Source organism: Salvelinus fontinalis, chromosome 6 (genome assembly GCF_029448725.1).
Source record: "Salvelinus fontinalis isolate EN_2023a chromosome 6, ASM2944872v1, whole genome shotgun sequence".
In the NCBI taxonomy this organism is placed as follows: Eukaryota; Metazoa; Chordata; class Actinopteri; order Salmoniformes; family Salmonidae; genus Salvelinus; species Salvelinus fontinalis.
The window spans coordinates 76,381,055-76,396,315 of record NC_074670.1 but is presented as its reverse complement, the minus strand read 5'-3'; the positions used below and the strand labels follow the sequence as shown (position 1 = coordinate 76,396,315).

Genomic DNA, 15,261 nt, shown 5'->3' with positions numbered 1-15,261 from the left:
TTTCTACAGGCCTACTAAAGAGTATAGGCCTACTAAAGAGTATAGGCCTACTAAAGAAAATAGGCCTACTAAAGAGTATAGGCCTACTAAAGAGAATAGGCCTACTAAAGAGTATAGGCCTACTAAAGAGAATAGGCCTACTAAAGAGTATAGGCCTACTAAAGAGTATAGGCCTACTAAAGAGTACAGGCCTACTAAAGAGTATAGGCCTACTAAAGAGAATAGGCCTACTAAAGAGTATAGGCCTACTAAAGAGTATAGGCCTACAAAAGAGAGTACAGGCCTACTAAAGAGAGTATAGGCCTACTAAAGAGAGTACAGGCCTACTAAAGAGTATAGGCCTACTAAAGAGTATAGGCCTACTAAAGAGAGTACAGGCCTACTAAAGAGTATAGGTCTACTAAAGAGTATAGGCCTACTAAAGAGTATAGGTCTACTAAAGAGTATAGGCCTACTAAAGAGTATAGGCCTACTAAAGAGAGTACAGGCCTACTAAAGAGAGTATAGGCCTACTAAAGAGAGTACAGGCCTACTAAAGAGTATAGGCCTACTAAAGAGTATAGGCCTACTAAAGAGAGTACAGGCCTACTAAAGAGTATAGGCCTACTAAAGAGTATAGGTCTACTAAAGAGTATAGGCCTACTAAAGAGTATAGGTCTACTAAAGAGTATAGGCCGACTAAAGAGTATAGGCCTACTAAAGAGAGTACAGGCCTACTAAAGAGAGTACATGGTTACATGCACATTTACATGGTTATCAAAACGTAACGCCAGGGTAAGAATACATGAAACACAGCCCTTATTTTAAAGTATTTTTTAAATTTCAATTTATGGGGGAAAACGATTGGAACCATTTCTCTGTTTGACCTCTAGGTTTTATGGGTATTATGACATCTCCACTGAGGGGCTCTATAGCCACTTGCAGCCGAACGGTACCTTTCCACGGTGTTGAAGTGACGCCCACTCACACAGTCCAATCACTGTACCATAGCGCAGCACAACCTCCCAGCTTGAAATAGCTGGTGATAGACAATGAAGACATTATTCATCAGCATAGATAAATCATGGGAAGCAACAAAACGGATAGTGGGGTTATTTAGTTTTTGCTAATTATATCATACACGGTTTTTAATTAGTCACCTGATATGTTTCAGCATATGGAAATCCCCAAATTATATTAAAACTCAAATGTTATTATAGCCAATTAGGCTACTTTGCAGAATGTTAATATATATTTTCTATGGAATGTCATTCAGAATGTAGGCTACGCTACGTCGCACGTTTTCAAACGTAATTTTCCTTTAAGATGATGATGTAAGACGTGACTCCCCATTATGTTTTTTCCACGCACCGCTGGAAAAACATAATCGTAACCGTTTTCACTCCAGTGCCAGCCTGACCGTTATTTCTGCTCTCTTCTCTGCACAGCAGTTTGGAGACGTAGAGATGAGAGCGCGCTGCACCGGCGTCCGGATTCCATCTTCACTTTCAGAAAAGAATAGCACGCGCACGGCAATTTCAGCACAGTCTCTGTGGACAGCGAACGTGCCATTGATTCGGGCAGATAAAGTTACACTGGACTGTTAAAAAACAAGGACAGGAGCTTGCCTTGCAGAATCAAAGAAGTTTGACATTTTTATCCAGAACGGACTGAAGTGCAGAGGTGATCAATTATATGTTCAATTGATTATGGAATAATGGTGATTTCACGATGATTTCACTGTATGATTATATTAATGGACTCACAGCAATGGATGTGTGTAAAAATATGCGTGCACTGCATGTGGTGACCGATTTAATTCAACAGAAGACATGCACATTCCATCCCATATAGATTGAAAACTTTTTGTGAACATCTGCGCGCCGCACCTTGACCGGGATTTGGTTTTATGCATGAACTAAAAATGGCACTGAGTGAGAATTGTAAAACCCAGCCGGCTAAAGAAACAGGGTCGGTGCAAAACCCGCCGTCTGATGTTATTGAACTAAACGTAGGAGGACAGGTATACTATACTCGTCTCCATACTTTAACAAGCATCCCCAATTCCTTACTGGGACGGTTATTCTCCACCAAGAAGGGGTCCTCGTCGAACGACTTGGCGCGGGACCTCAGGGGACGTTATTTTATCGACAGAGATGGTTTTTTGTTCAGATATGTATTGGATTATTTGAGAGATAAGCAGGTCGTCCTACCCGATCACTTCCCGGAGAAAGGAAGGTTAAAACGGGAAGCAGAATACTTTGAACTGCCCAAACTGGTCAAACTGTTGGTTTCCGAGGAATCTAAAACATTTCAGGACGACCCGTTTCACAGTGATTTCGACGACGCGTCGCTAAACAGCGACCAGAGGATATATTCCTCATACTCTCTGGACGGGAGATATGGATACATAACCGTCGGTTTCAAAGGCACGTGCGCGGCACCGGGGGGCAAAGACAGTCAGATTGACCCCAAATCCAAAAAAGTAGTACCCAGAATCTTCATCAGTGGAAGGATCGGCCTCGCCAAAGAGGTGTTTGGAAACACCCTGAATGAGAGCCTAGACGCAGACAGGGCTGCGGACAGGTACACCTCCCGGTTCTTCCTCCGGTTCTGTCACCTGGAGCGGGCCTTTGACATGCTGTCGGAGAGCGGGTTCCACATCGTTGCCTGTAACTCGTTGCTCACCGCCTCTTCCATCAGCCATTACGCACCTGAGAAAGTATGGTCCAATTTCACGCAGTACGTCTTCTACCGTAAGTGATAGCTTATTTCCCACATAAAACACTCAAAACCTTATTTAATAGTGTCGCTTAGGTTAGGCCACCTGGTTGACTCCATGTCACAATAGATTGTTTAAGTGGATTTAGTAAAGAGAATAGTCAAGTAGGTTATATTATGGATGTCTGACAGGCTCACTAGAATACATAGGTTGGATTAGGCCTATATGGTTCCCTTTGCTATCATTCCTGCACCTTGTTTAAAATAGGTTTTAAAGGTTGTGATTATATACACTGAGTGTATAAAACATTAGGAACACCTTCTTAATATTGAGTTGCACCCCCTTTTGCCCTCAGAACAGTCTCAATTTGTCAGGCATGGACTCTACAAGGTATTCAAAGCGTTCCACAGAGATGCTGGCCAATGTTGACTCCAATGCTTCCCACAGTTGTGTCAAGTTGGCTGGTAGAGGATCTATACTACGAATAGCTGGTTCCATCTCATCCCACAAACACTCAATTGTATTGAGATCTGGTGACTGGGCAGGCCACTGCAGTATGTGTTCGTGGAACCATTCCTGGACAGTCCTAGCCTTGTGGCATGGAGCATTATCCTGCTGAAATAATCTATTTGCAGATGGATACACTGTTGGCATGAAGGGTTGCATCTGATTGGCTATGATGTTCAGATCTGTGGTATTCAATCGTTGCTCCACTTTTTATCAAGAGGCCCAATATGTGCCATGAAAACACACCCCACACCATCACACCACCATCCTGTAATGTTGACACGCGACATGGCAGATGCATGTACTCCTGTGTTTTTCTCCATACCCCTAGTCCTCCCGTCAGCGTGAAACAGCAGGAACCGGGGATTCATCAGAACAGGAAATGTTTCTCAAATTCTAAAATGTTCGGTCCTCAGCCTACTGTAACCGCATTTTCTTGAATTTTGCTGAAAGAAGTGGATCTCTGTCGTCGGCTACCAAACCCCATTCGTGTCAGTGTACGACGAGTTGTGCATTCTATTATGGGTCTTTGTGCACCAATGTTGTACTGTTGCGTCAGTTGACTAATTGTAGACAGTCTGCTATTCTGCACAATTCGTGCCACCCTCCTAAGTCCTCTTTCATCAATGAACCATTTCCGACCACTGGCCAGCTGTTGGCTGGATGTCCTTTGGGTGGGAGAACATTCTGGATACACAGGGGAAACCTTTGAGTGTGAAAAAACCCAGCAGCGTTGCAGTTCTTGACACAAACACCGACTACCATACCCCCCGGTCAAAGGCTCTTATATGTTTTGCCATCTTGAATGGCACACATACCCAATCATTGTCTCAATTGTCTCAAGGCTTAAAAATCCTTCTTTATCCTGTCTCCCCCCCTTCATCTACACTGATTGAAGTGGATTTAACAAGTGGGATCACATCAATAAGGGATCATAGCGTTCACCTGGATTCACCTGGTAAGTCTGTGTCATGAAAAGAGCAGGTGTTCCTAATGTTTTGTACACTCAGTGTAAGTGCACTATGTTATACTGGGATGTAACCAATCAGAGATCAATCCCCAGCCGCCTGCATGAGGGAAGAAGACTTAGAACACTGATTTGAAGCACCAGGCATCACTTCGTTTCACATCCATTCCCTACTTGGTCTTAGCCAGACAGTTGTGTCGTTTAGCTGAAGGAGGAAAGACAGTTTGGCCACTAACGACTGACTACCTGCCTTCATTAGTAACTCATTTGGCTCATCCCTCGATTTCTCTGTGCGAAGAGAGGAGGGAGATGTTGCACCATATGGCCAATTAAAATACACCTTGTTCGCAATTCCAAATGGTTCCCCTCGGATTCGTGAATGAGATTCAGTTGGCAGGTCAAGCTTGGGGGTTGGGGTGGTGGAGGGCTTTAAGGAGGTGGAGTAACCGCGGCAAATTAAACACATGGTTGGCTAATGATTTGCCTATGGAGTCGTTAATATAATTCTAATATAATGGGTGGGTGGAGATTGGGCATACGGTGTGGGTGATCACTGATGTCCCCAATCCTCATTGACAGACGCTTCTCCTGGACAGAGGGAGAGGGAGGAAGAGGGAGAGAAAGAGAAAGAGGGAGGAAGAGAGAGAGGTAGACCGGGTCAGAAGGAGACCGGGAAGAAGGAAAGGAGACCGGCAGAGGGAGTGGGAGAGAGAGAAAGAGAGAGAGGGAGAGAGAAGGGAGTGAGGGAGAGTACAGCGGGAGAGAAGGGAGAGAGGGAGGGTGCGCCAGAAGAAAAGGAGACTGAGAAGGAGATGGATGAGGCAGAATGATGAAGACTAGGTCAAAAGGAGAGGAGACAGAGAGACAGGCAGAGAGAGAAAGAGAGGGTGATGGAGAGAGTGAGAGAAAACAAAGAGACAGGGAGAGAGGCAGTGGTCAAGAGAGAGGCAGAGGTCAAGAGAGAGAGAGAGAGAGAGACAGCGATCGAGAGGGAGAGAGAGAGCGATCGAGAGGGAGAGGGGAACACTGAGAGGAAGAACACTAGCGAGGGAGTGAGATGTTTCAGTCTTTGATTCTTATAAGGACTCTGGTGAACAGGATTTATAGACGGAAAGGAACAGTTACTACTGAAGTTAATATAACAAAATAAACCGGATGTGTAAACAGACAGAACACAGACACTGATTGGAGCTCCCAGAGTGTTCTGACAGAACACAGACACTGATTGGAGCTCCCAGAGTGTTCTGACAGAACACAGACACTGATTGGCTCTCCCAGAGTGTTCTGACAGAACACAGACACTGATTGGAGCTCCCAGAGTGTTCTGACAGAACACAGACACTGATTGGAGCTCCCAGAGTGTTCTGACAGAACACAGACACTGATTGGCTCTCCCAGAGTGTTCTGACAGAACACAGACACTGATTGGAGCTCCCAGAGTGTTCTGACAGAACACAGCACACTGATTGGAGCTCCCAGAGTGTTCTGACAGAACACAGCACACTGATTGGAGCTCCCAGAGTGTTCTGACAGAACACAGCACACTGATTGGAGCTCCCAGAGTGTTCTGACAGAACACAGCACACTGATTGGCTCTCCCAGAGTGTTCTGACAGAACACAGCACACTGATTGGCTCTCCCAGAGTGTTCTGACAGAACACAGCACACTGATTGGAGCACCCAGAGTGTTCTGACAGAACACAGCACACTGATTGGAGCTCCCAGAGTGTTCTGACAGAACACAGCACACTGATTGGAGCACCCAGAGTGTTCTGACAGAACACAGCACACTGATTGGAGCTCCCAGAATGTTCTGACAGAACACAGCACACCGATTGGCTCTCTCAGAGTGTTCTGACAGAACACAGCACACTGATTGGAGCTCCCAGAGTGTTCTGACAGAACACAGCACACTGATTGGCTCTCTCAGAGTGTTCTGACAGAACACAGCACACTGATTGGAGCTCCCAGAGTGTTCTGACAGAACACAGCACACTGATTGGCTCTCCCAGAGTGTTCTGACAGAACACAGCACACTGATTGACTCAGAGTGTTCTGACAGAACACAGCACACTGATTGGCTCTCCCAGAGTGTTCTGACAGAACACAGACACTGATTGGCTCTCCCAGAGTGTTCTGACAGAACACAGCACACTGATTGACTCTCCCAGAGTGTTCTGACAGAACACAGCACACTGATTGGCTCTCCCAGAGTGTTCTGACAGAACACAGCACACTGATTGGAGCTCCCAGAGTGTTCTGACAGAACACAGCACACTGATTGGAGCACCCAGAGTGTTCTGACAGAACACAGCACACTGATTGGAGCACCCAGAGTGTTCTGACAGAACACAGCACACTGATTGGAGCTCCCAGAATGTTCTGACAGAACACAGCACACTGATTGGAGCACCCAGAGTGTTCTGACAGAACACAGCACACTGATTGGAGCACCCAGAGTGTTCTGACAGAACACAGCACACTGATTGGAGCACCCAGAGTGTTCTGACAGAACACAGCACACTGATTGGAGCACCCAGAGTGTTCTGACAGAACACAGCACACTGATTGGCTCTCCCAGAGTGTTCTGACAGAACACAGCACACTGATTGGAGCACCCAGAGTGTTCTGACAGAACACAGCACACTGATTGGAGCTCCCAGAGTGTTCTGACAGAACACAGCACACTGATTGGCGCTCCCAGAGTGTTCTGATTCATGCTGTTTGTTAGTGAGACTATATTCGGAAGGTGTGTCCCACATTCACAACAGCCCTCTCTCTCTGTCTATAGGCTCTCTCTTTATCTCTTGCTCTCTCTCTGTCTATAGGCTCTCTATCTCTCTTGTTCTCTTTCTCTGTCTCTTTCTCTTTGCCTCAAACTTCTCTCTCTCTGTTTATCTTTCCCCTGAGTCCGCTCTCCTCTTCCTCCTGTTTTCTCTCTTCTCTCTCATCTCATCTTGCTCTCTCTTTCTGTTTACTTTCCTCTCCTTCTCTCCGTCTCTCTTAACCTCTCCCTCTAACCCATGTTCTTCTCCCTCTCCCTGACTCCAGAGTAGTTGTTTTAATTCGAGAAGAAAAATAAAGTAAGAGACAAAGACAGTGGATTGTGCAGTCCTGTGCTGCTGGTTCCTATAGTTATTTTACAGACTCCAGTGAGTCTTCGTGAGTCCTCTTAGCATCTGTGTTGTACTACAACTCCCAACAGACACCAGAGCCTACATTAGCATATGGATGGATTGACTTCATTTTCCAGCAGGCACCAGCACAGCTGTTTTACCTATTTACTTTACTTCCTGGCCTGAGTGATTGATAATGACTCATCTGTGGTGAGTCTGACAGTCGTAAGATTCAGCTCTTTGTTAACCCTAATCCCTTGTTATGAAAAGGCATTGTTGTTCTGTCAATGACTATCATTATGTTGTCCCAAATGGCACCCTGTTCCCTTTATAGTGCACTACTTTTGACCATGGCTGATAGGGCTCTAGTGCCATTAGGCTGCAATTTGGGACACATGCTCAGTTTCTTTTGTTCAGAGCATTACAAAAGGGTGAACACAGCGGCAGGCAGCGGCATACACTGAGACATTTGGTATGGATGAGGTCTCACACTGAGACAATTGGTATGGATGAGATCACACACTAAGACATTCAGTATGGATGAGATCACACACTAAGACATTCAGTATGGATGAGGTCACACACTGAGACATTCGGTATGGATGAGGTCTCACACTAAGACATTCAGTATGGATGAGATCACACACTAAGACATTCAGTATGGATGAGATCACACACTAAGACATTCGGTATGGATGAGGTCACACACTGAGACATTCGGTATGGATGAGGTCACACACTGAGACATTCAGTATGGATGAGATCACACACTAAGACATTCAGTATGGATGAGGTCTCACACTGAGACATTCAGTATGGATGAGGTCTCACACTGAGACATTCAGTATGGATGAGGTCTCACACTGAGACATTCAGTATGGATGAGGTCTCACACTGAGACATTCAGTATGGATGAGGTCACACACTGAGACATTCAGTATGGATGAGATCACACACTAAGACATTCAGTATGAATGAGATCACACACTAAGACATTCAGTATGGATGAGGTCTCACACTGAGACATTCAGTATGGATGAGGTCTCACACTGAGACATTCAGTATGGATGAGGTCACACACTAAGACATTCAGTATGGAGGAGGTCACACGCACATTCATTTACACTACCTTTACACTAACCAAAAATTGTTGGGGTCAATTAGAAATGTCCTTGTTTTCCATGAAAACATACATGAAATTAGTTGCAAACTGAATAGGAACTATAGTCTTGACGTTGACAAGGTTATAAATATTTATTTCTAATTGAAATAATAATTGTGTCCTTCAAACTTTGCTTTCGTCAAATAATCCTCCATTTACAGCCTTGCAGACCTTTGCATTCTAGTTGTCAATTTGTTGAAGTAATCTGAAGATAATTCACCCCATGCTTCCTGAAGCACCTCCCACAAGTTGGATTGGCTTGAATTGAGTGACCCCAAGTTTTTGAACGGTAGTGTATGTATGGACCTCGCTTTGTGCACCGGGGCATTGTCATGGCAGAACAGGAAAGGGCCTTCTCAAACTGTTGCCACAAATCTGGAAGCACAGAATTGTCTAGAATGTCATTGTATGCTGTAGCATTAAGATTTCCCTTCACTGGAACTAAGGGGCCCGAACCATGAAAAACAGCCCCAGACCCTTATTCCTCCTCCACCAAACTTTACAGTTTGCACTATGCATTCGTGCAGGTAGTGTTCTCCTGGCATCCGCCAAACCCAGATTAGTCCGTCTGACTGCGATGGTGAAGCGTGATTCATCACTCCAGAGAACTCGTTTCCACTGCTCCAGAGTCCAATGGCGGCGAGCTTTACACCACTCCAGCCGAAGCTTGGCATTGCGCATGGTGATCTTAGGTTTGTGCGTGGCTGCTCGGCTATGGAAACCCATTTCATGAAGCTTCCGACAAACTGTTCATGTGCTGACGTTTCTTCCAAAGGCAGTTTGGAACTCAGTAGTGAGTGTTGCAACCGAGGACAGACAATTTTTACACGCTACGTGCTTCAGGACTCAGCAGTCCCGTTCTGTGAGCTTGTGTGGCCTACCACTTCACGGCTGAGCAGTTATTGCTACTAGACGTGTCCACTTCATAATAACAGCACTTACAGTTGACTTGTTAGAAAGGTGGCATCCTATGACGGTGCCACATTGAAAGTCCCTGAGCTCTTCAGTACAGTCCATTCAACTGCCAATGTGTCTCTATAGAGATGGCATGGCTGTGTGCTTGATTTTATACAGCTGTCAGCAACGGGTGTGGCTGAAATAGCCGAATCCACTCATTTGAAGGGGTGTCCTCATGCTTTTGCCCATGTAGTGTATGAGCATATTTGTTAAAAGTAGAGATGTAGGTTGTTCATTTTAATGGGGTCTTAGATTAAGCAGACAGAGTTTGTCTAATTATCTCAGGCGAAGGCTAGAATGTTTTCCAAAAGCAGAACAAAATGTTACCCTGCAAGTCTCGTAATGATACACTGGAAGTGATACACTGACTTCCACATCATTATCAAGACTTCCACACCATTATCAAGACTTCCACATCATTATCAAGACTTCCACATCATTATCAAGACGTCCACATCATTATCAAGACGTCCACATCATTATCAAGACTTCCACATCATTATCAAGACTTCCTCATCATTATCAAGACTTCCACACCACTATCAAGACTTCCACACCATTATCAAGACTTCAAAACCATTATCAAGACGTCCACATCACTATCAAGACTTCCACATCATTATCAAGACTTCCACATCATTATCAAGACTTCCACATCACTGTCAAGACTTCCACATCATTATCAAGACTTCCACATCATTATCAAGACTTCCACATCACTATCAAGACTTCCACACCATTATCAAGACTTCCACATCATTATCAAGACTTCCACATCATTATCAAGACTTCCACACCATTATCAAGACTTCCACATCAGTATCAAGACTTCCACATCATTATCAAGACTTCCACATCATTATCAAGACCTCCACATCATTATCAAGACTTCCACATCATTATCAAGACTTCCACATTAGTAGACTTCCACATCATTATCAAGACTTCCACATCATTATCAAGACTTCCACATAATTATAAAGACATTCACATAATTATCAAGACTTCCACATCATTATCAAGACTTCCACACATTATCAAGACTTCCACATCATTATCAAGACTTCCACACCATTATCAAGACTTTCACATCATTATAAAGTCTTACACATCATTATCAAGACTTCCACATCATTATCAAGACTTCCACACCACTATCAAGACTTCCACATCATTATCAAGACTTCCACATCATTATCAATACTTCCACACCATTATCAAGACTTCCACATCATTATAAAGACTTCCACATCAGTATCAAGACTACCACATCATTATCAAGACTTCCACATCATTATCAAGACTTCCACGTCATTATCAAGACTTCCACACCATTATCAAGACTTCCACATCATTATAAAGACTTCCACATCATTATCAAGACTTCAACATCATTATAAAGTCTTACACATCATTATCAAGAATTCCTTATCACTATCAAGACGACCACGTCACTACCAAGACATTCATATCATTATCCTAGAAGCACAGAATCACATTATTTTCAAGACTTCCACATCATTATCAAGGCTTTAAAGTAAGAAACTACAACTTGTAAAGACTTTTTAAATACACTAACTTAACAAGGAACTGGATTCACTTCGCTATTGATATTGGGGTTATTTAACAGTGAGTCTGGGTCTACTTTACACGTGAAGGCCTACTGATTAGGTCGTGTTATTTTCAGGTAACAAAACCCCATAACACTCACTTGTGGGTCCAAAATGCCACCCTATTCCCTATTTGGTGCACTATGGGCCCTGGTCCAATAGGTTATTATGTCAGACACCAGCTCCTTTCAATATCATTTCCCCTCCAGTACTGCAGGGAGATAGAGATCGGCGTTACCGAACAGCTGCCAGCAGGAAGAAGGTCTGTAATGACAAAGACAATTACATTTTCCACTATAACTCTACCAATCTGTGCAAACCAACGGGAGGGAGCCTGTCAAATAGGAGGTATTTTCTCAGAGAAAGATTACTCCCACCCCATGTGTACTCTGCTCTGGTAATACAAATGGTATATCGTTCATTATGGCTCTGAGTGGGATGATTTGTGACCATAATTGATTCATGAACAATGGCAAAAGGAGGACAGGGGGAGAGAGGGAAGGAGAAGGGAGGAGAGAGAGAGCGACAGGTTCATGGGGGACTGGGGAGAGAGGGAAGGAGAAGGGGGGAGAAACGGTTCAGGGGGGACTGGGGAAAGAGGGGAGGAGAGGCAGGGAAGTAGAGGGAGAGGAAGAGAGGGACACAGGTACAAGGAGAGAGGGGAGGAGGTAATCAATCGCTCCCTGGTAATAGAGTCTATGATTGGGCTGATCCGGAGCCGTGGGAGCCACATTGAAGCCTGGATGGATAGATCCGGGATAGATTGGGACTACGCTGCTCTACAGGAGATGGATGGTGATTCTCTACATACACCCATTGTGTATCCCAAATAGCACCCTATTCCCTATATAGTGCACTACTTTTGACCAGGGTCCATAGGCCTTTGGTCAAAAGCAGTGCACTAATAGGGAATAGGGTGGCATTTTGGAGATACTCTCAATAAGAGAACACCTGGGGTGAGAGAGGCACAGGGGGATGTAAATGACATCTGTCTTGACTCAAAATGGCTGCCATGTATCATCTTGTAGGTGAGCTTGGGGGAGTTTCAAGCATTCTGAACATTGTGTAAGGGGAAGCTGAGGTTTGAAAGGATGGCCCTGCGAGATTATGTGATGATATGCTAAATAGATTTTTTTTTTTTATATTAAAATGCAATTTATCATCACAACTAACATACACTCTCAGATTTTTATTTAATTTTTTTAATTACATTTTTTTTACCAAGTTAGCCTTAAAGGTGGACTCAGCAATATGACGTAGATGCAGAAAGTAAATAACATAGTGGGTCAATTTCTGCAACAACTAAAAGCTTTGAAGCATGAGGCTCAACTTCTTCACTGTTTTTTTCCTGTGGCTTTCACCCTCTAACAGCATGAAGAGAACCCGTGCAAATGTGCAGATATTGTGTGTGACCGTGTGAGAGCGAAGTCTTGCTAGCTTTTCTTACACAAATCCTGCCATGTTGGCATTTTATCGCTGTGCTGCTGACGGTGAGGGTGAGAGGAGGCAGGAGGAGGTGAGTGCAGTGAGAGGAGGTGTGAGGATGTAGGAGGAAGTGAGAGGAGGTGTGCGGAGGCAGGAGGAGTTGTGAGGAGGAAGTGAGAGGAGGTGTGAGGATGTAGGAGGAGGTTTGAGGAAGTGAGAGGATGTGAGAGGCAGTGAGAGGAGGTGTGAGGATGTAGGAGGAGGTTTGAGGAAGTGAGAGGAGGTGAGAGGAGGCAGGAGGACTTGTGAGAAGGCAGGGGGGGAATTGAAGAAGTGAGAGGAGGTGTGACGAGGCAGGAGGATGTGAGAGGCAGTGAGAGGAGGGGTGAGGCTGTAGGAGGAGGTTTGAGGAAGTGAGAGGAGGCAGGAGGACTTGTGAGGAGGCAGGAGAATTGAGGAATTGAGAGGAGGTGTGAGGAGGCAGGAGGATGTGAGAGGCAGTGAGAGGAGGGGTGAGGCTGTAGGAGGAGATTTGAGGAAGTGAGAGGAGGTGTGAGGAGGCAGGAGGAGGCGTCAGGAGGAAGGATGATGTGTGATAGCACTCACGTACTGATATAATTAACCCCTTCATGGAACCCCAGGAGATACAGGACCACACTGATAACAGACCCATAGGAGATACAGGAACACTGATAACAGACCCAGGAGATACAGGAACAAACTGATAACAGACCTCCAGGAGATACAGGAACACTGATAACAGACCCATAGGAGATACAGGAACACACTGATAACAGACCTCCAGGAGATACAGGAACACACTGATAACAGACCCATAGGAGATACAGGAACACACTGATAACAGACCTCCAGGAGATACAGGAACACTGATAACAGACCCATAGGAGATACAGGAACACTGATAACAGACCTCCAGGAGATACAGGAACACACTGATAACAGACCCATAGGAGATACAGGAACACACTGATAACAGACCTCCAGGAGATACAGGAACACCGATAACAGACCTCCAGGAGATACAGGAACACCGATAACAGACCTCCAGGAGATACAGGAACACACTGATAACAGACCTCCAGGAGATACAGGAACACTGATAACAGACCCATAGGAGATACAGGAACACTGATAAGAGACCCATAGGAGATACAGGAACACACTGATAACAGACCTCCAGGAGATACAGGAACACTGATAACAGACCCATAGGAGATACAGGAACACTGATAACAGACCCATAGGAGATACAGGAACACACTGATAACAGACCTCCAGGAGATACAGGAACACATTGATAACAGACCCATAGGAGATACAGGAACACTGATAACAGACCTCCAGGAGATACAGGAACACTGATAACAGACCTCCAGGAGATACAGGAACACTGGTAACAGACCCATAGGAGATACAGGAACACACTGATAACAGACCTATAGGAGATACAGGAACACACTAATAACAGACCTCCAGGAGATACAGGAACACACTGATAACAGACCTCCAGGAGATACAGGAACACACTGATAACAGACCCATAGGAGATACAGGAACACTGATAACAGACCCATAGGAGATACAGGAACACTGATAACAGACCCATAGGAGATACAGGAACACTGATAACAGACCCATTGGAGATACAGGAACACACTGATAACAGACCTCCAGGAGATACAGGAACACACTGATAACAGACCTCCAGGAGATACAGGAACACACTGATAACAGACCCATAGGAGATACAGGAACACACTGATAACAGACCTCCAGGAGATACAGGAACACACTGATAACAGACCCATAGGAGATACAGGAACACACTGATAACAGACCTCCAGGAGATACAGGAACACTGATAACAGACCCATAGGAGATACAGGAACACTGATAACAGACCCATAGGAGATACAGGAACACACTGATAACAGACCCATAGGAGATACAGGAACACACTGATAGCAGACCTCCAGGAGATACAGGAACACACTGATAACAGACCTCCAGGAGATACAGGAACACACTGATAACAGACCCATAGGAGATACAGGAACACACTGATAACAGACCTCCAGGAGATACAGGAACGCTGATAACAGAACCATAGGAGATACAGGAACACTGATAACAGACCTATAGGAGATACAGGAACACACTGATAACAGACCCATAGGAGATACAGGAACACTGATAACAGACCTCCAGGAGATACAGGAACACACTGATAACAGACCCATAGGAGATACAGGAACACACTGATAACAGCCTTGACACACAGCACAGTGGGAGAAACACATATAGGTTCTGTGTGTGTGGAGCCATGGGTTTCGTCTGTGTTAATATGCCAGAGGGGACTCTGTGAACCTGGGGGGACTCTGTGAACCTAGGGGGACTCTGTGAACCTGGGGGGACTCTGTGAACCTGGGGGAGAGGAGGAGATAGAGAGGCCCTCCATTCCTTCCTTCCTTCCTTCCTTCCTTCCTTCCTTCCTTCCTTCCTTCCTTCCTTCCTTCCTTCCTTCCTTTCTTCCTTCCTTCCTTCCTCCCTCCCTCCCTCCCTCCCTCCCACCCTCCCTTCCTCCCTGCATTTCTGTAAGTGAAGTAAAGTGTGTTAAAGCAGAAATCCATCGACCCTGAATCTCATCACCGCCAATTAGCAGCTGCAGAACAGCTGACATCCTTGCTCCTGGCCGTTCCCTACACTCCCAGTAACCTCTACCCCCCTCCATCCATCCATCTTCACTCCCTCCCTCCATCCTCCCTCACTCTCTCCATCTCTCCCTCCCCCCCTCC

General features: G+C 45.2%; 1 protein-coding gene across 1 annotated transcript in view; it reads left to right on the top strand.

Moving 5' to 3' along the window:
- Positions 1–1,213: 1,213 nt before the first annotated feature.
- Positions 1,214–15,261, top strand: part of LOC129858451 (BTB/POZ domain-containing protein KCTD16-like) — an 80,900-nt gene continuing 66,852 nt past the window's right edge. The window contains exon 1 of the mRNA XM_055927699.1: positions 1,214–2,735. Coding sequence (XP_055783674.1) covers positions 1,889–2,735 — 847 coding nt within the window. The 5' untranslated portion in view covers positions 1,214–1,888. The remainder of the gene's footprint in view (positions 2,736–15,261) is intronic.